Raw genomic sequence first — 20,233 nt, forward strand, 5'->3', positions numbered from 1 at the left:
GGGAGTAGGATTTCTAATGTCATGTGATGTGAACAGGTGGAGGTGGAGCATAGGATGTGGTGTCACTCTGAGGAGCTGCAGACCAGAATGACCATGATCCAGAACCTGGAGACACGACTGGCTGCTCTGACAGACACACACACCCTGGAGCTACGCTCACACACTCTGAAGGTACACACACACACACACACACTCTGAAGGTACACACACACACACTCGGAAGGTACACACACACTCTGAAGGTACACACACACACACACACTCTGAAGGTACACACACACACGCACTGGAGCTACACATTCACTGAAAATATACACACACACTGGAGAAACACACACTCATAGCAAGTACATACATACATTATTGTATGAGTGTGTGTGACAGGGTATTGAGTGTTGCCACATGTTGACCCTGAGTGACCGTATGTTGACCCGGGTGTTTGTAGCTGAAGCAGAACTTTGCTGAGGAGCTGGGTGTGAAACTAGCAGAGGAATGTAAGGAAGAGAGGGAGCGAGTGATGGAGGAGGTGACCCTGAGGAGAGAGGAGGAGGTGCAGAGGCTCAGACAGGAGCTCCAGGAGGAGGAGGAGGTGCGGGTCTCTGCCCTGAGAGAGGAGCTGGAGAGAGGGATGGAGGAGGAAAGGAGAGCTCTGGAGAAAGGGATTGAGGAGGCGAGAGCGGCACTCAGGAGTCTACAAGACTCACTGAACAACGACCAGAGTAAATACCTGAAAATGTTTCATGTAGTTCAACAACTTCCTTGTTCTCCTGTCACTTCGTACGGTCTTTGCTCTTTGTGTCTCACATGTCTCTCCCCCAGACCCCCAGGCAGTGGCAGTGAGACAGAGGCTAGAGGCCCAGTACGAGGCTGAGCTGACCAGGGCCAAGTCCTCCATGGCTGCTGAGGTCAAGGAGCTGACCGCTCTGCTTCAGGAGCAGGGAGACCAGAGGCTACGCCAAGCCCAGGACAGGTGAGACCTGGTTGGGGTAAAACACCCAGAGAGACTGGGGGGTGGGTCTGGAGGTTAATACAGTGTGTTTCATATAATACCAGAGATTCTCACTATCTAAGTGAAAGTTTGCCCCATAGTAAACAAATACATTCACAGAGCGAGTTAACGCTCTGTATCTGTCCATTCGTCTCGAAATTAATCTGGCTGACCTCTTCTGCATGTGTGTAGGTTCCAGGAGGAGAGGGGGGAGTTGGAGCAGCGTCTGGCCCAGCAGGGTGAGGTTTCTCTGGGGGAGCTGAGGGATGAACACATGGGCGCCATGGAACTCCTGAGAACCACGCTACTGACCAACCACACGAAGGACATGGACACGCTCCAAACCAATCACAAAGCAGAACTGGACTCCTTGTTGGCCAATCACAAGGCTGAGCTCAAAGCAATGGCAACGGAGATTACAACAAAACAGAAGGAGGAGCTTGTTGTCTTGGAAATCAGCCTTGAATCAAAACGCAAGGCAGAGCTCGATCGCCTGGAGGCGGTCCTACAGGAAACCAATCAGGCTCAGCTAGAGGCACAGGAGGCGGAGTTAGAACACCGGCATCAGGAAGAGAGGGAAGAGCTGGAGAAGAGGATGCTGGGTAATATGGACACCCTGGAGGCCACATACCTGAGGGAGATCCAGGTAAGAACACACACACACACACACTGTTTTAAATCTTGTATATCTATTTATTTATTTTTAATTAACCTTTATTTAACTAGGCAAGTCAGTTAAGAACAAATTCTTATTTACAATGACGGCCTACCCCGGCCAAACCCTCCCCTAACCCGGATGACGCTGGGCCAATTGTGCGCCGCCCTATGGGACTCTCGATCACGGCCGGTTGTGATGCAGCCCGGGATTGAACCCGGGTCTGTAGTGACACCTCTAGCACTGCGATGCAGTGCCTTAGACCGCTGCGCCACTCAAGGAATCTATATTCCACATCTATTTTATCTTCATGTTCCCATATCTCAGACTCTGCGCGATCAGAAGTCTGTGCTTGAGACGGAACATAAGCAGGAAGTGGAGCGTGAAAGGTCAAGGCTTAACCAGGAAGTGGAGCGTGAAAGGTTGGAGCAGCAGTCTGTCAGGGAGGAGCTAAGGAAGGAGCTGGCTCAGCTTCACATGAAGAAGTTTAGCGCCATGGCAACAGAGCTCAGCCACACCCACCAGGTGAGACAACAAAGTGGTCATTTGAAGTCAAGGAAAGATGCAAATTCACAAAAAAAAAAATAGATGTATTGTATATTCATTAGACAATTCTGATGTTATTTCTCTTTCTTGCTCGATCTCTCTCGCTCTCTCTCTCTCAGAATGAGTTGACAATCCAGAAAGAGGCCTTAGAAGCTCAGTTGTCTGTCCAGAGAGAGGCCTTAGAGGCTGAACACCACACGGCTCTCGAGGCCCTCAGGAAAAAGGTACTCATCCCTCCATCTCTTGGCTGACCATCCGTCCATCCATTCAGGTGTTTGATCTCGTTGTGTCTGTCCCCAGGTCATGGAGTTGGCACAACAGCACTGCACCGCCTTAGAGGAGCTCACACACACCTACACCTCAGAGACACAGCAACTCAACACACAGCACCAGCAGCAGCTTCAGGTCTGACAGACTTACACACCATCCCGGAACATTCCATTCCCCTTCTCAGTAGTCTTAATGCTGACTGTGTCTCTAATGGCATATAAAAGCGAAGGGATTACTCTCTCATTGTGCGTTCACAAACTGTATTAGACGAGGGGTCATTGTGTGTGTGTGTGTGTGTGTGTGTGTGTGTGTGTGTGTGTGTGTGTGTGTGTGTGTGTGTGTGTGTGTGTGTGTGTGTGTGTATAGGAGCTAAAGAGTGCATCTGCGAGGGAGCTACAGGCGTGTCGCCGGGAGCTGGAGGAGGAGTCGTCAAGGCAACGGCTGCACTTCCTGGAAGAGGTTGAGCTTCTGAAGGCCCAAGCAGAGGAGAGACTTCAGCAGATGATCAGCCAACTGAAGGTGAGAGGAGGAGAGAGATGGAGAGAGGGATGAGGAGGAAGGAGGGATGACAGGTGGAGGAAGAGGAATTAACTTGCTGTCTGAAAAGTTAGAGGAAATATTCATCGTATTTCTTGAAGCCACCAAATCCTTTCATATGTATACAAATGCCTAGGGCAAAGGGGGACTTGGAGAGAGGGTGGGGGAAACGGAGTGAGGTCTTCATCAGCCTAAAACATTGCAATGAACTATACAGGAGCATATGCAACAGTGGTGTGGGTATGTCTTTTAGGACACATTTCAGCTGAACTCGTTCGGTTGTGCAGCTGACTAGTTATCCCGTTTCCCCTTTTCCTGTCATGATGTAACAGTAGTCTGACATAGTGCTCCATGTGTAGATCACTGAGAGAAACTGAATTCTGACAGATTACATTATATAATGGGGCTGTATTTTGGAGGTCTCTCGCTCTCTGTGGGTGTGTGTGTGTGTGTGTGTGTGTACACACACCCCAGCAGGACCAGTTCTCTCCCAGGGTTAGCCCATGCTTGGCCAGTGTCCCATGAGATTTACACAACCATAATCCTTCCTTCATATAGGACAGTGTGTGTTTTTGGTATCTGTATTTCTGTGGGTGGGTGTTACTGCCACGTGAGCAGTGGCTAAATGGGATGGATTTTAGCTTTTGATCCTCAGATGCAGAAGGTTTTATTTTGTACACTTTTTTTTATTTTTTTTATGCATTTGAGCTGAGCGAAAGCTAGCCGTCTGTTAGTCAGTCAGTCCAAATCAGCCCGGGAGTTTTTGGTTGTAGTTTTAACGTAGAACGTTGGAAAAGGGGAGAGCTGTTACCCAAAACCTTGGGGGAGAGTTTTAGAACAAGTTCTAGAACAGAAGTGCGGTCTGTCTGGCAGTTTGGACAACATGACCAACATCTCTTTCCTCTGAAGGCGGAGTTTGAAGAGCAGAAGGAGGCGGAGCTAGCAGAACAGAGGCGGAGCTTCAGTTCTGAGCACGAGCAGAAGGAACAAAGCTACACCGACAAGATGAGCCAGCTCACTGCACAACTGCTACAGCTGGACACTGTGGTGTCACAGGTAACCCACACCACACACACCAGAGTATGTGAGCGTGCCCAGTTTGGCTGGAGCGTCGGCCTTCTTGCCGGCTCCAATTTCAGCATGCATTTGTAGTATACCTGTGTGCTGCTATAGCCCTTTGCTTTAGCTACTGTCATGGAGTTCGCTAAATATTTTTCATAAACTGATAAAACACACAGGTGCAAAATCAAGATGTAGTGTCCACAACTAAAGACTCATTGTGGAATATGAGAAAGCATGATGGTGTACTTACTACGTGCACATGCTAAAAGAAAGAAACGAGGTGGGTAGCTAATTAAGTGTGTCATTGTAGCAAAGTATTTATAAACCAAAAATCGAATCTCTTAAACGTTTCGTTCATTTTTGTTCTATTATCTATACAATAGGCCATAATTGATTTTGTCTCAATAGGCCTGGCATATTCCAACTTTCAAGGAGCTTTCTGTTTTGATTGGGTTATTTTGCCTAAAAACCTTTAGGCCTACCTATATAAAAATAAAAATATCTGCATCCCCAGTGGCTCTGCAAGTGTGGAGAGGGTATTCTCCGCTGCTGGCCTGCTCTCCAGGCATCATCGTATGAGCCTGAAGCCACAGAGTGGCCAAACATGTGTTTCTAAAAATGAATTCAAAGGCACTAATAAGTCATTTTTCATTTAATTTGTATTTAATTCTAAGTAAGTCACAGCCTATATGCGCAATTTATAGACTATAATGATTTAATACACCGCTTTGTGTCCCTACCACTCACAAATGCTTCACAATGTATTTCTTTGTAGACTATAGCCTTGAAATAATGTAAATAATATAGCCTAATTAATTCATTTCCGTTCCTTCTTAGACTCCCTGTCTGACCTATTTAGAGTGTTTATATGCTGTTTAATATGACATGTAGCCTATTTGAAATGATGAGCGCTTCTTACATTCACCTTTTATAGTTTGGTTTCAATACTTCAAAACCAAATGGTAGGTCCAGGTAGTCACAAAAATAGATCGGTGTTGGTTAAATTGTGATTTTAATGAATGGCGCAAATGCCGTTTTCTTTCCTGTGAGCGCGGAGCGGTTTTTAGCAGAGCGGTTGGAAAGGACTTGGAGCGAAATCCCACTCCATGAGCAGGATTTCCAACCGCTCAACTCCACTCACATACTCTGACACACACACACACACTGTTAGTAGGAAATGAATTCTGTGGGCAAGACCAGACAAGCCCAACTATCAACAGGGCTAGAGAGGGGGGAACAAAGGGAGAAAGGGAGAGTATGGGAGATATATAAGAGGAGAGGAGAGAGTTGGGTTACAAAGAGAGAAGGGAAGAGGGTGATTGTGGCGGGAGACTTGCAGGAAGAGATTTAAAAAGAGGGGAGGATGTTGTTTTTTTCACTCATAACGTCTAGAAACACACACACTCACAGCCCAGTGGCTCTTCTAAAGGGATTATCTTCCTCATTAATCTCAATACTAATCCCGTGTGTGTTCTGTCCGGCATGCACACACCCTGCTGGCTGGATGAAAATCTCTCATCTCTAATCTCTCATCATGCATAATGGCATTTCAGTTACATGCACATTCGTCCATTTGTCTATCCATCAATTATTTTAGTTAATCTATTCATCCATCCATTACTCCCAGTATGTTTATCATGGCAAAGTTCCCATGCTAACCATGACCAGTTCTGCTTTCTATCCAACCTTATTCATAGAGACAATCCGTTCAATGCTAATGCTATTTTAGACCCCCCAGGGGTGTGGGGTGTGTTTCCATTGTGTTTGTTTCCATGGATCAGGTAGTGTGGGGTATTTGTGCTCCAACAACTACCCCCCACCCCCTTCCTTAATTATAAGGGATAATGGGGGGGGGGGGGGGTGTTGCTAAGGCAACTAGTGTTGGTTGTTAGACATAGAGGGAGGGAGAAAGAGAGGGATGAAATTGTAAGAGAACGAGCGAGACTGCGGGAGAGATGAAGAGAGGAGCCAAGTAAAAGCTTTGGGAAGGAGAGGTAAAGGGATTCAGAGGGAGAGAGAAGAAATGGGAGGTAAAGGGAGGTAAAGGGAGGGAGGGAGTTCAGCTTTCAACTCACTCCCACTCAGTTGATGTTGAAGCAGAGAGCTGCTGCCTGCCAGGCACGCAGGATTACACCGTCGTTTGTGTTTGTGTAGCTCTACGTGTGTGTGAGAGTGCTTCCTGGAAGGCTAAACAGGCAAATCTGAAACTAATGGTGACTGGAAATGGAGACTGTCCCTTTCTCTCTCTCTGATTGGACATTACGAGACACATGGTTCTGCTTTTGGTCATGTTATGTAAAGGGAGTGTGATGTTGAATGCAACTGTGGTATCTATGACTGGGAGGACGATTATCTGATCATGTTTAGTGATGACTGGTTTCCTGTCTCTGGCTTCTCTTCTCTCTGGCTCTCAGCCACACACTGAGGTTTGTGTTTTGAATGTGTCTCTGTCTGTCTTTGTATCAGTCCTGCTGTCCTATGACACTCTCTCTCTCTCTCTCTCTAGTTGCGAGTGGAGGTGGACAGTCTACAGGGGGAGTTGGAGGGGAAGAGATCAGAGATGGAGACCCTGGATACACTCCTCCAACGGCGAGAACGAGAGAGTCAGGAGGGAGGCAACCTCCTCAACATGCTCACTGAGGACCTACACACTGCCAAGGAGGAGAGGTGAGGCTGTCTGGATGAATGTAGGCCTGACTAGAGTGTGTAGGCTTAATTTTTTGAAATGCCTTCGTTTTTTTTTATGGAGTGTTTGTTGGTCATTCTCCTCTCACTTTGACCTCTGACCCCTAGGCGCTCTCTCCAGTCAGCCAATGAGAAGCTGAGGAAGGTTCTGGTTGAGGTGGTCCTGAGCACCATGGCAATGGAGGAGCTGATTGGCCGCCGTGTCAGCGCGTGTGTTGGGGTCAGAGGTCATGATCAGAGTGAGAGGCCAGGAAAGGAAACAACCAATCAGGAGACGGGTGGGTTGAATCTAACAACTGTACCTGTGTCCTTTAAACATTTGTGACAGGAAGTGAACAAGTACACGCTTGGGAAGAAAGGACTGATAACTGTGTGTAATACCTGACCTGTCTCCTCTCTCTCCACTAGGTGTCTCTGTAGCAGATATGTCGACAGGCGATCTGGATCTCTCTCAGCGTGTGTGTGAGAGCCTTCTTCTGGCAGAGTCACAAACACACTCTGGAGGAGAGGAAGCAGCCCTGGGAGCCTGCAGCCGACTACGCCACTCTGTGGACACACTCCTGGAGCTACTCACACACGCTAACACACAGGTAACCCACACTAGCTTGTTGGTATGCAGAGTCATCGCTTAGTTCACAATGAACGCTTGAGAGGTTAGTGGGGGGGTCAACACAACATTCTATGCATTGAATTTGTATGAAACTCAGCCACTGATCTTTGTGTTCCTCTGTCTCTCTCTCTCTCTTTCTCTGTCTCTCTCGTTCTCTCTCGGTCTCGCTCTCTAGTTGGAGGTCTCTTGTTCAGTCCATCTGTCTCTGGAGGAGAGATTTTCCCAGGGCCGTTCAGACTCCTCCCAGATGCTGCTCCAACACCAGCTCGTATTGGACCAGCTGGACCAGGAAGCGGGGCTAAAGAGCAAGCTCCAGCTGGAGCTCCACAAGGCCGAGGGTCAGTAGAGAAACTGTGTATCTCCATGTGTTTTTAGAATCTTTGTTTGTAAACACAGTTGGATATTGTGTGTGCATTCATGTATCTGTGTGTGTATACTTTGTGTGTGTAGGTGTGTTGGAGGGCTATGTGGCTGAGAAGGCAACTCTGGAAGAATCTCTACAACAAAAGGAGGCTCAGGAAGAACGGCTTGTTGAGGAGCTAGAGGGCCTCCGGGCGCAGCTGCACCAGAAGGAAGGCCTCACCTCGGAGCTGGAGGACCTCAGGGTGCAGCTGCAGGAGCTCAGCGAGGAGCACAGTCTCCTCCTGCGCCAGAAGGTCCATCTCACCGCCGGACTGGGAGAGAGAGAAAAGGGTGAGGGAGGGGTTAGAGAAGACATTGTAGTTTAAACTAAACTGGGATTGATTATAATCTTGATATATTGCATATGTTTTTGTACATTTAGTGTATGTGGTTATGTTAAGTCCTGTTCTTAGTTGTCCGTTCTCCCTGTAGGGTCCTGTCAGAGTATAGAGGGGGACACAGGTTTGTCGCTCAGAGTCCTGTGTGTGTCTGTGTTTGTGCGCTTTAAAAACTGCCCCGTCTCATTTCTCAGACAGAGGCCATGGCGTGGTGATTAGTGTGTGAGTCGATTTATGCAGTGTGTTTTTTTGTGTGGTTGTATTTGTTTGCTATGACTTGTGGTCAAGGTTTTTTTCCCTGACCAATTCTATACTTCCCCTTATCTATAGGAAGTGCATGTGTGGAAGGATTGTGTGTGTGTCATTGTAGAATTTGTGAACATTTGTGTGTGTGCATGCGTGTTCCTAACCACCTGTGTTTTTGTGTGTGAAGGCCTTCTGGTTGAGGCAGATCGTCTGGCCCAGGAGAGGCTGTGTGTGCAGCGGCAGGCGGAGAAAGACCGCAGCTCACTGTCGCTGCGCCTCAGGGCTCTGGAGACCGAGCTAGAGGAACAGGAAAGCCAGGGCCTCACGGCGGAGCAGCAGCACAGGGCTCAATCAGAGGACCTCCAGCAGCGCGTCCAGGCCCTCGAGAAACAGCTCAAACACAACAGGCAGTTTATCGACGTAAGTGTCACGCTTTGGGGAAACGTATGGATGTGTAACACACACACACACACACTCACATTTATCTCTGTCTGTCTCCAGGAGCAGGCAGTGGAGAGGGAGCATGAGAGGGATGAGTTCCAACAGGAGATCAGAAGTCTGGAGGCTCAGCTCAGACAGCCAGCCAGACACTCTGCTGGGGCCAGCAAGGGCCAGAGGGTAAGACGCACACAAACACGCATCCTTACCTTAGTGTATTGGCATGCGTTACGTCTTTAATACTGCAGTGTTTACTGAAGACAATATCTGATGTTGAGTCATTATAGATATTGGATGTTTCTAATGTTAAGAGTTGAATGGACCTGTTGCTGACTGTTTGCTGTGTTTTGTGTTTTATTTTATGGAATGCTGTAGATTGAGGACTTGGTTCTGCAGGTATGGAATCTCACTAGTGACTCCTATAGCTCCCCCTTGACTCCTCTGCCTGCCCCCACCGTGTGTGTGTGTGTGTGTTGTGATCACACCTGCGTGAATAACTGTTACGTAATCATTGTAGATACATCTGCCGTTAGAGCGCCGCCCCTTCGATCTCCTTTCTATCTCTCCATCCCCCTCTTCTCCATCTTGCTCTATCATCCTCCTCTCCCTTTCTCTACCATTCCTCTGTATTGCTGCTCTGTCGCATGGCTTCAGTAGTTGTAGTGGCTGCAGCAGACCCGGAATGGCTTTCGTAAACCCGTCGTGTAGCTTAACATGGGAAACCCCATAGTACCCTGGCAACTGGAGCCCTCAGATCCAACATGACCTCCCGTGTTGCTTTCTCCAGGTGGAGAGCCTTCAAGCCCTCATCAGGGACAAGACAGAAGACCACTCCTCCCTGCTGGCAGCCAATCAACAGGTCCAGCTCGAGGTTGCCGAGCGCAATGAGGAGATTGACAAGCTGGCTGGGCGAATTAGGGAGCTGGAACAGGCATTGCTAAGCAGCTCAGAGAGCAGCAGAGCTGTCAGTCAATTGGAGCAGGAGATACACAGAGCTCGGCAGAGAGAAGAGGAGCTCACACAGGTAAACTCTCTCTCTCTCTCTCTGTCTCTCTCTCTCTCCTCTGTCTCTCTCTCTCTCCTCTGTCTCTCTCCTCTCTCTCTCTCTCTCTCTCTCTCTCTCTCTCTCTCTCTCTCACTCACTCACTCACTCACTCACTCACTCACTCACTCACTCACTCTCACACTCTCACACACACACACACACACACACTAAATGACTCTCTCTCCCTCCAGGATAAGGAGTCGTTGCAGCAGCAGCAGTTGTCAAATCGTCTCCAGATTTCAGCGCTGCAGTCTAAACTGGACGAGACCCGTCACCGTTACAACAACAACGCTAGCACCCCCGACCCCATCCAGCTTCTCCGAGACGCGTTGGACACCGCACAGCAAGACCTGCAGGACAAGGAGCAACAGGTGTGTGTCGGGGTGTTTGTTTACTGAAAGACCTAAAAGAGCTTCACTGCTACCTGCTGGCTAGTGTTTAGAGATCTTTGGCCAGAGAAGATTAGTTTGCTTGGTTGGATTGATTTGTTAACTTGTGGGTGTTCTAGGTGTGTGTGTTGGTTGGTCAAATGGAGCAGACTCAGAGAGACCTGACCATAAAAGAGGCGGAGTTAAAACACCTCACACTCCAGCTGGAGCTCCTGACCAATCAGAACACGGCTACCGTCACCCAGCTACACGACCAAGTCGCTTCCCTCAAGGTGGGTCAGCTACAGTTTTCAGTCACGCTAGTACTTGTTAGACCTCTCTTACACCAACAATGATTTTCCCAGTGTATTCTAAATCTCCCCCCTGTGTCTTTCTCTGTTTAGGAGACAGTTTCAGCCCTTACCTTTCGCCTGGAGGAGAGAGAGATTGAAGGGGAGGAGAGAGAGGAGGAGAGTCTCCCGTCTGCTCTGTTAGAGGAGAAGAATGAGGAGATAGATCACCTGACCCAGGAGATACACAAGCTGGACCTGGAGCTGGAGACAGCCAGGGACATCACGGTACACACACACACAGACCTCCATAATCCAGCCCCGTTATATAATGACATAATCTGTCAGAATTCAAACTACTGTGACCTCATTGTAATACACACTACACACACGATGGCACTCTCCTTATTTTTGCCTGAACTTGAAGCCATTCTCCCGGTCTCTCTACAGGCGTTCGAGACAGAACTTGAAGACCTGCGCTCCCAGGTGGAGCACCTCCGCTGTGACATCATCAGGGTGCGTCAGGACAAGCAGGAAGAGGAGGAGCGGCTTCACGAGGTCATCAGCACGCTACAGGCGGAGCTAAACACCCTTGGCCCCGCCTACCACGAGGTCAGCGACCTATCACAAGAGGGCGACAGTGTTAACCCTTCGCCTGCTCCCAGCCCGGAACCTGCCAACTACCCCCAGTACCCCCAAAAAGAGAGAGGAGCACCGAGAGGAGGAGAGGGCGACAGTCTTAAGCAGGAGATGCGTCTCCTCCACGCCTCCTCTTCTCGTTCTCTCCGTTCTCGTGTGGAGGCCCTGCAGGGGCAGCTGGAGGTGACGGTGGGAGAGAAGGAGGCGATGGAGAGACTGCTGCTCTCTCAGGAGGAAGAGTACAGAGGACAAGGGGAGGAGATGGGGAGGAGGCTCAGGGACGAGAGGGGAAGAGGGGAAGAGGTAAAGAGACAACTCGATCTAAAAGAAGCTGAGCTTGAAGAGGTTAGAGCCAGGAAAGAAGAGCTGGAGGAGGAGAGGGATGCAGCTGTGGAGGAGAGTGCTCGCTGGCAAGCTCTTGCCCAGGAGACGAGCTCCCTGCGAGGGGAGAAAACCCAGCTAGACTCCCTGGTCCTGGAGCTAAAAACAAGGGATGAAGAGAGAGAGAAAGAGACGGAAGCCGTTCTACAGACCGTCGTGGCCCTCGAGACAGCGAAAGCAGAACTTTCGTCAGAACGTGAGGCGCTGCGGAAGAGGGAGTGCCGACTCCAGGAGGAAATAGAACGCCTCCAGCGGGAAGTGACCTCTCAGAGGGCCCGTCTCCAGGAAGTAAGCCGTCAGCTGGAGGAGAGGCGAGCCAACCAGGAGGAGGCTCAGAAGGAAGTGCTGGTAAGTGGCGGCAGCGTCGGCCAATCAGATTGACTCAACATGTGGCATCAATTTAAACACATTTCTTTCTAGCCATGTAGGAGCGGTGGTATCTTTAGTAGTATTAGTTATTTGTAGAATGAGTTGGTAGGTAAAGGTTGACACAGAAAGGTTAAGTTGTCTGCTTTGAAAGCCTGCCTTGATGTTTATATTCAAACTTGAGTAAATCCATTCAATTTAGCCTCACTAAGCCTAACTTGCAACGCTGTCTAAGTAGCTTTCACTACTTTAGGTCAGCTCAGCTCCCTCTACCACAGCTGGCTATGGTTAAAGAGGGAGAGAGTGAAAGAGGTTGGGCAAGAGAGACTGAGTCTTTGGAGAAAAAGCATCTGCTAAATGGTATATTTATAGAGAGGGAGAGACTAAGAGCTGGTGTAAAAGAGAGGGAGAAACTACGAGATGTTGATGTGTTGCACCCAACAGAAGAGTGTTACTCACAGAGGAAGTGACCTCATCAGAAAGAGGAAGTCAGTAGAGGTCAGAAAACAGTTCCGTGTTGTGAAGTTCTTGCACACTGGTATTTATTTACTTTATTTCTGAAAATGGAAGAATGGAGTATAATTTTCTTGCCATGTGTTCTGGAATGGGAGTTGCTATTTTAAACACTCTTGGTGAACAGTTTGTTATAGATTTGTGGTTGGGGAAAATAATGATGGTGTTGAGTAGGGTTCGTCGCTCAGTGTTATACACTGCATTTTCTGCATATTGTGTGTAGGAATGGGAAGGGATTTGTGTTGGTGTGTGTTTTGCACATGTTTCTTGTGCTGTCTTTTCAGGGTTTTTAATGCTGTTCTTGAATGAATCAAAGCCCTGGATAACAGGTTGCAAGAAAGATTTTGTGCGAAATAGACTGATTACATATTTGATGGTGCTGTTGATATTGATCATACTCATGATGATGATGAAGGCTGTTCTCTTACAGACGTGTGCTGAGGAGACTCTGGCGAAGGCTGACGCTGCCCTGAGACAGAGGGAGGAGGAGCTACGGCGACTAGGGGCGGAGCATCAAGCCCTAGGGGCAGAGTTAGCAGCTGTGAAGGAGGGTCTTTGCTCCAGCACAGAGAGAGCTGAGAAACTACTGGAGGAGGGACAGGTACGTTCTGTGTGTGTGTGTGCGCATTTTAAACTGAACATGCAAAATGGTTTTTCTACTGTACATTTTAAAAGGACTGTAAATGACACTGTTTTTTCTGATTGTTTCATTCACCTGTCAATCAGACCAAAGACCGGGCCCTGGCTGACCTGGAAACCAATAACCAGCATCTGAAGGCGGAGCTCCGGGGCCTACAGGAAGACCTAGCCGTGCAGGAAGAGGAGCTGGCCTATCAGCAACGAGAACTGCTGCAGCTCAGACAGACCTGCAACCCGCACAACAGACAGACACACTCACTGAAGGGTGAGTACACATTCAAGCTGCTACACAGACAATGGTGTTTCTCTAATGAGTGCAGAGCTGTTGGATGACAGTGATCATCTTCCTCCTCCAGACGTCTCACCTCGAGGATTCGAGGACGGTGTGTCTCGCAACGAGTCCCTGAGTTCCCCAGAGGTTCTCCGTCGACTGGACTGTTCTGAGGAGAGAACCAGAGAGGACCGGTTCCACCACTCTGTTCTACACGGTTCTAGACTGTCTGACCTCAGTGCTTTAAACAGCACAGGCCTGGAGCTCCAGGCTAAAGCCTCCCCCAGGGGACGGCAAGACCAGCCCTGCCCAGGGACAATCAGCCCAGAGCTGGGCACACACAGCACCCGCTCCCCTGGGTCCATCTCTGCCTCGGACAACCTCTCCATGTTGGACTCAATGGACGCTGACAAGGTGGGTGGGATGTTGGGAAAAGTGTCCACATACACACATACAGTGCCAGTCAAAAGTTTGGACACACCTACTTGGTTACTACATGATTCCATATGTGTTATTTCATAGTTTTGATGTCTTCACTATTATTCTACAATGTAAAAAATAGTTTAAAAAAAGAAAAACCCTTGAATGAGTAGGTGTGTCCAAACTTTTGACTGGTAGTATCTGTTAAACCTCTCTCTCTCTGCTGTCAGGTGCATGAGCTGGAAGCCCTGGACCTGACGGCCCCTCCCTCATCTCTTGGCTCCGCCTCCTCTCTGTCCGCCCCGGAGTGGGCCAGTGACGGATATGGCAGCAGTAAGTCTGTTTGTCTGTCATTTTGTTGGTCTGTCTGTCTGTGTTCATGTGTCTAACTTCTCTCTCTTCCCTCTCTCTCTCTTCCCTCTCTCTCTCTTCCCTCTCTCTCACTCTCTCTCTCTCTCTCTCTCTGTAGATGTCAGTTCAGAGCTCGGTGTAAGACTCAAGGTAGAGTTGGAGCAGACCGAGAGGCTGGACGCTCAGTTCTTGGAGTACCTGCATTGTCGAGGCATGAACCCCGCAACCAACACACACACCGACAACACACACACCGACAGCGCCGCCGGTAGTATGAGCTACAGCGACGAACTGTTGTCTCCTGAACTGCAGGTATGAACACACACATACACACCTTAAATGTTACAAATGAACCCTATACCAAACTGTGGGTGTGTTTCCAGGGTTTGTTGAAGAGAGTGTACCAGGAGAGCTGCAGGGTTCTCGCCCTCTCCCAGCGTAACGCCCCCTCCTCCTCTAACCACCTCTCATTGGACCAGACGATCTGTCAGTCAGACTCTAAAGCTCCTCCAATGGGCTGGGAGCAGGAGAAGAGGGCGTTACAGGAAACTGTCATCGCTCTGAGAGAATTGCTCTGTAGGATGGCACAGAGACCGGTAAGGGGTGTGTGTGTGTGAGATGTGTGTGTGAGATGTGTGCTTAACTTCTGCATGTGTGCATACTGACCCTCCTGTGTGTGTTTAACAGGAGAACTCTGTGGATGCTGGTTGGAGCAGAGGGCTGCAGGCTGCAGTAAGGGGTGTGCTTGACTGTGAGAGGGCGGGGCTTCGCTCTGAGCTGCAGGCCTTCCTCTCCTCCCGCCCTGAGATAGACTCCACCCACCTCCTTCGTCAGCTGGAAACACTGCTACAGAGACAGGTGTGTGTTTGCACGAGCGTGTTTGGAGTGGTCTCCACTAAGGCACTCCTGTATACTGTAAAACATCTTCATTGTATCTGCTTAGCTTAATTGAAAGGGTCAAAAAAATTAAGCTATCCTTCTCTCTCCCCTCCCTCGCTCTCCCTCATCTCTCCAGGAGGAGCAGCAGCGTGTTGTGGTGGAGCGTCTGCTCTCTGCAGACAGACACGGTCTGCAGCTGCAGCTCTCCCAGGGGGAGGAGTCATCTAAAGGGGAGGTGTTATCCAGGCTGAGGGCGGAACTAGAGGAGAGCAGCGAACGACTTAACTCCTCCCACAGCACCCAGCAAGAACTACACAACGAGATCCACAAACTCGGGTACACGCACGCACGCACACGCACACACACACATACATTCTCGTATGCACACACACACATAAATAAATACTGATGTGTGTGTCCTCTCCCAGGCTGTGTATAGAGGAGTGTGAGGAGGCTGTAAGGAGGGAGCAGACCAGAGTCCAGCAGCTACAGCAGGAGCTGGACCAGGAGAGAACTCACACACACCTCCGGGAGAAGGAGGAGGAGCAGCAGAGATCAGAGGTCGTGACCCTGAGGGGTCAGCTGGACCAGGAGAGGACGACCTCCAGTAACCTCCGACAGGAACTCCAGATAGAACTCTCCCGCGGCCACCTCCTCCAATCACAGCTCGACACACGGCTAGCCGATGCCCACAAGGAGCTCGAGGAGGAGTGCGCCCGTTCCACCCGGCAACTTGACACTTTCCAGTCACAGGAAAAGAGTCGGCTGGAACACTTCCTGAAAGAGGCTGAGTCCCGCCTAGCCGACGCACACATGAAGGAACTGGAGGAGGAACGCGAGCGCTCTGCCCGGCGTCTCGATGACATCACACGCAGACAGGAAGCGGATGCGTCCCGAGACAGGAAGTTCATCTCGGAGCTCCGCTCTCAGCTGGAGCAGGAGAGGAGGCAGGGGGAGGAGCTAGCCACCGTGACAGACGGGCTGAGGGCGGAACTTCTGCAGAACCGGAGGAGAGTAGAGGAGGAAGAGAGGAAGAGGAGTAAGGAGGCACAGAGAGATCAGGATGCTGCAGCCCGCCTCCGAGTTACTATGGAGACACTCAAGGAGCAGAAGCAGGAGGCTAGTCGTGCATTGGAGATGGAGAGAGAGCGTTCTGGTCGCTTAGGGGCGGAGCTCAACGAGCTGAGGGAGAGGATTCGATTGGTCAATGAGAAGGGGAGAGAGCAGGAGGAACAGAGGGAGAGGGAGAGGAGGAAGGAGAGACAGGAGCAGACAGAGAGAGAGAGGCGACACGAGAGGACAAGCAACAAACTGGTGAGATTTACACACAACATTTTGTCATTGCCTGTCTGACTGGTAATACAACAGTGTCTCAGCCACTTATATACCATCTTTCTTATTTACTCTCCTGTGTTCTTTCTCTCTCTCTCTCTCTCTCTCTCTTTCTCTTTCTCTCTGCAGTGTGAATTGGAGTTATTGCGGCAGCAGGACCAGCAGAGGATGAGAGATCTCCAGCAGACTCTGGCTGAGCTGGAGAGGGAGGAGAGAGAGATGGCTACAGAGAGACTGTCCAACCGACACCAGTACAACTCCAGCCCACTCCAACCCAAGAACAGCACCTCGACTGGGCCAGACCAGACCAGCCCAGCCCTATACAACCACCAGGTACCAGAGCGCTGTTTAAATGGCTGGTCATAGCAAAGCCCATGCATAGCAACATGAAGCACTGGAGACAAGCTAGACGTCAGTTTTTTAAATGTATTTATGCTGTTTTGGGGGATTTGTGACTACAATAAATGAGTTTGATAAGGACCGTGATAACCAATTTCTGTCTCTCCCTGCAGTCTTCCTCCTCTTCCTCGGCGCTGGTGGAGAGGTTGTTGAGGGAGAACTCTGACCTGTCGGCCCGTGTGAAGGAGCTGAGTCAGGAAAGGGTTAACCTGAAACACACCCTGTCCTGTCTGGAACGACAGCTACGACAGGCAGAGATTGAAAACAGGCCCAGCACTGACCTCAGCAACAGCAAGGTGAGATACACGCAAACGAACAAACTCACTCGCGCACACACACTCAACCTCTGGGCAGAAAGTCCCCATGGATCCCCTGGTGTAAAGTCCCTTGTCTTGACTTCCCTTTAACCCTGTGTTTCTGTCGCTGGCCCCCCTCTAGTTCCAGCGACTGTATGAGCGCTACCTGCGGGCTGAGAGCTTTAGGAAGTCTCTGGTCTACCAGAAGCGCTACCTCCTGCTGCTACTGGGGGGCTTCCAGGACTGTGAACAGGCAACCCTCTGTCTCATCGCCCGGATGGGGGCGCACCCCTCGCCCCCCCACGCCCACACACACTCTCCCCTCTCACGCTTCAGAGCTGCAGTACGAGCTGTCATCGCCATCTCACGGTGGGTTGGGTGTGAGGGTGTTGGGTTGGTCGTGTGTGGGTGGGTGTTCAATGTTAAAGCTATGGGTCTTTGTGTTATGCATGTTAACCCTTCCCTGTCCTTCTCCTCCAGACTGAAGTTCCTGACCAGGAAGTGGCAGAGAGTCGTCAGGAGAGGAGTTACGACAACTGTCACTGTCAACGGACATAGCACAGGTGCGTATGAGACAGACAGCCAGAGCTATGAAGGTAGGATTACCAACGTCACACAGGTAAGGGACATCGACAGCTCAGTGTAACCTTTCTATTTCTCTCAGCTTCCAGAACTGAGGTTTTGAGGCAGCAGCAGCCACACAACTCCTCTCCACCCACTAGAGACAGCAGCCCTAACCATAAGGGCGTGGCCTCACCTCTAGTTCCACCAATGAAATCACCCTTCAGGCTGCACAACCGGTACTGCTCCTTCCATAGTAAACTCTAACGACATACCTTGATATTTCATTTCTTTCCTTTTCTACCTGTTCTCTCCTCTCCTCTTCTCTCTTATTCTCCCCTCTCTTCCTCTCCTCTTCCCCCTAGAGTGTATTCCAACCCGGTCCTGTCCTCTGAGCGTGCTCCGTCCAGTGTTCTGTCCCAGGATGCAGAGCGGTCTCTGACAGACTACATCCACCACCTGGAGAACGTACAGCAACGCCTGGGGGCTGCACGGCCAGGTACACACACACACACACTGGTTGCACATACTGGTTGAGCACACACTCACTGAATGAGATGGGGGAGATCAGAGGTGACAGGAAGAAAGAGGGGCTTTAGCTTGGTGATGGCATCGTACCACGGCAAGTCCACTACCCACAATCCCCCGGGTTAGGGGACGGCATTGTTACCATGGACACACTTCCTCTCTGACAAACTGATCATTCAATCTCACCACCTCCAATCCCATCTCCTGACCCAGTTAGCAGCGCTTACTTAGCCCCGCCTCCAAGTTCCTCTGATATGATTGGCTATCGGCAGCGGTGGCTGCAAGAGAACAGGACATGGTTGTACCTCAGCTGTCTGTCCCCCATCTACCTGTACGGCCCAGGTGAAGACCTAACTACAAGTACCAGAATACACTGCTTCGTTAATATCTCCCCACATCACCCTCACCGTACTGAACAAACTACAAGTACCAGGATGTCTCAGGGTAGGGCACAATTTGGTGTAAGCAGGCACGTGTGGATAGTCACTACATAGCCATTCTGAAATGGACAATGGTCCATTGAATAGTTTTCTTCTGTACTGGGGGTGTTTTTCACAGGCACCTGAGTGTTCATTTGTTTGTTTGTGAGAGAGAGAGATTGTGTGTGTGTTGCTCTTTTATCTGGTTCTGACACATTGTTTTCTCTCTCCTCCAGACTCTCCATCTCTTCTCTCCTACCACAAGAAGTCTGACCGCTGAAGGAAGGAATGAAGCAATGTATGAATGCCTCCTTTCAATCCAACATCCTTATGATCCATCTTTGTGTTCAAATATACAAGGGAATGTATTTGTCTATTATCTGATTTAGAACGTTAGATTTTTTAAAAGACATAAATTATTTTTTTAAGATTCGTTTTTTTCTACACAGATATTTCTACTGTCAACCTCCGAGTTATAAGAAGAACTCCTAAGAAAGTATTAGATCGCTATTTTTCTACCTGAGTTTTATACAAGTTTATCTCTGATTCTGTATATATGTTCGCGGTTGTTAATATTTGTTAGTTTCACATGTGGATAAATGTGTAACGTTTCGCACTGGAATTCCGAGCTATAGATCAAAGCTGGTGAACATGTTTTGTCAATTATTTTATTTTTTTTATAGATCACCATTTCTACAAAATCAATAAATATTTGTATTATGTGATTACCTGACTTGAGCATTGGGTGTGTATCTTTTTAAGGCAGGGCCGAACATAGGCAGCATCAGACATGCACAGACCTAAAGCAATACTTACAGTATTGTTAGATTATGGGGTTGATCAAAAACTGATGGTGGTTTGGTGAAGACACTAATACAAACACCCCTACATTTTACTTTGTTAATCATTCATTAACACTGATGATTAGTTCTGGGGAGCTTTAGACTCACATGTAATTACCAACTCAAAATGAGACCTGCAAGGAAAATAGTAACTACTAAGTAGGCTAGTTCTTCTTTTAGACCGGTCATTCCAGTCCAGTGTAGTTTGACAGCAGTTTCACAGAAGGGGGAAACTATAATCTTAATAACCAGTTAAATCTTTGGTAGTTATGTCTTTAGTTACACTGCATATCATGGCAGTTCACCTAGGGGTCAAATCACTGATATGCCATGTATTGGTGCTCTGGTAATTATATATAACACATTCTAATATAGTATAGAAATTGTCTGTCTATCTCTCTCTCTATATATATATATATATATATATATATATATATATATATATATATATATATATATATATATATATATATATATATATATATATATATATATATACAGCTGTGGAAAAAATTAAGAGACCACTGCAAAATTATCAGTTTCTCTGGTTTTACTATTTATAGGTATGTGTTTGGGTAAAAATTAAAAATGTTGTTTTATTCTATAAACTACTGACAACATTTCTCCCAAATTCCAAATAAAAAGATTGTCATTTAGAGCATTTATTTGCAGAAAATGACAACTGGTCAAAATAACAAAAGATGCAGTGTTGTCAGACCTCGAATAATGCAAAGAAAATAAGTTAATGTTCATTTTTAAACAACACAATACTAATGTTTTAACTTAAGAAGAGTTCAGAAATCAATATTTGGTGGAATAACCCTGATTTTCAATCACAGCTTACATGCGTCTTGGCATGCTCTCCACCAGTCTCTGCTTTGTTTGATGGCTTGTGACCATCCATCTTCCTCTTGATC

At 48.5% G+C, this 20,233-nt stretch overlaps 1 protein-coding gene across 1 annotated transcript in view; it reads left to right on the forward strand.

The window, feature by feature from the left end:
- Positions 1-18,992, forward strand: part of LOC311115432 (uncharacterized protein) — a 35,526-nt gene extending 16,534 nt beyond the window's left edge. The window contains exons 20-57 of the mRNA XM_084190609.1: positions 37-171; positions 446-719; positions 820-970; positions 1,181-1,634; positions 1,971-2,168; positions 2,309-2,413; positions 2,490-2,594; positions 2,826-2,978; positions 3,906-4,052; positions 6,565-6,725; positions 6,852-7,021; positions 7,152-7,333; positions 7,529-7,691; positions 7,804-8,046; positions 8,527-8,759; positions 8,841-8,957; positions 9,153-9,173; positions 9,565-9,801; positions 10,014-10,193; positions 10,331-10,483; positions 10,595-10,768; positions 10,931-11,848; positions 12,810-12,980; positions 13,106-13,283; positions 13,375-13,703; positions 13,940-14,042; positions 14,179-14,372; positions 14,444-14,656; positions 14,748-14,918; positions 15,076-15,275; positions 15,368-16,253; positions 16,401-16,604; positions 16,784-16,966; positions 17,109-17,335; positions 17,447-17,529; positions 17,631-17,766; positions 17,893-18,026; positions 18,711-18,992. Of these exons, the coding sequence (XP_084046735.1) occupies positions 37-171; positions 446-719; positions 820-970; positions 1,181-1,634; positions 1,971-2,168; positions 2,309-2,413; positions 2,490-2,594; positions 2,826-2,978; positions 3,906-4,052; positions 6,565-6,725; positions 6,852-7,021; positions 7,152-7,333; positions 7,529-7,691; positions 7,804-8,046; positions 8,527-8,759; positions 8,841-8,957; positions 9,153-9,173; positions 9,565-9,801; positions 10,014-10,193; positions 10,331-10,483; positions 10,595-10,768; positions 10,931-11,848; positions 12,810-12,980; positions 13,106-13,283; positions 13,375-13,703; positions 13,940-14,042; positions 14,179-14,372; positions 14,444-14,656; positions 14,748-14,918; positions 15,076-15,275; positions 15,368-16,253; positions 16,401-16,604; positions 16,784-16,966; positions 17,109-17,335; positions 17,447-17,529; positions 17,631-17,766; positions 17,893-18,026; positions 18,711-18,754 (8,130 nt within the window). The 3' untranslated portion in view covers positions 18,755-18,992. The remainder of the gene's footprint in view (positions 1-36; positions 172-445; positions 720-819; positions 971-1,180; positions 1,635-1,970; positions 2,169-2,308; positions 2,414-2,489; positions 2,595-2,825; positions 2,979-3,905; positions 4,053-6,564; positions 6,726-6,851; positions 7,022-7,151; positions 7,334-7,528; positions 7,692-7,803; positions 8,047-8,526; positions 8,760-8,840; positions 8,958-9,152; positions 9,174-9,564; positions 9,802-10,013; positions 10,194-10,330; positions 10,484-10,594; positions 10,769-10,930; positions 11,849-12,809; positions 12,981-13,105; positions 13,284-13,374; positions 13,704-13,939; positions 14,043-14,178; positions 14,373-14,443; positions 14,657-14,747; positions 14,919-15,075; positions 15,276-15,367; positions 16,254-16,400; positions 16,605-16,783; positions 16,967-17,108; positions 17,336-17,446; positions 17,530-17,630; positions 17,767-17,892; positions 18,027-18,710) is intronic.
- Positions 18,993-20,233: the final 1,241 nt, after the last annotated feature.

This window comes from Coregonus lavaretus (assembly GCF_964263955.1).
Source record: "Coregonus lavaretus genome assembly, contig: HAP1_SCAFFOLD_123, whole genome shotgun sequence".
Classification (NCBI taxonomy): Eukaryota; Metazoa; Chordata; class Actinopteri; order Salmoniformes; family Salmonidae; genus Coregonus; species Coregonus lavaretus.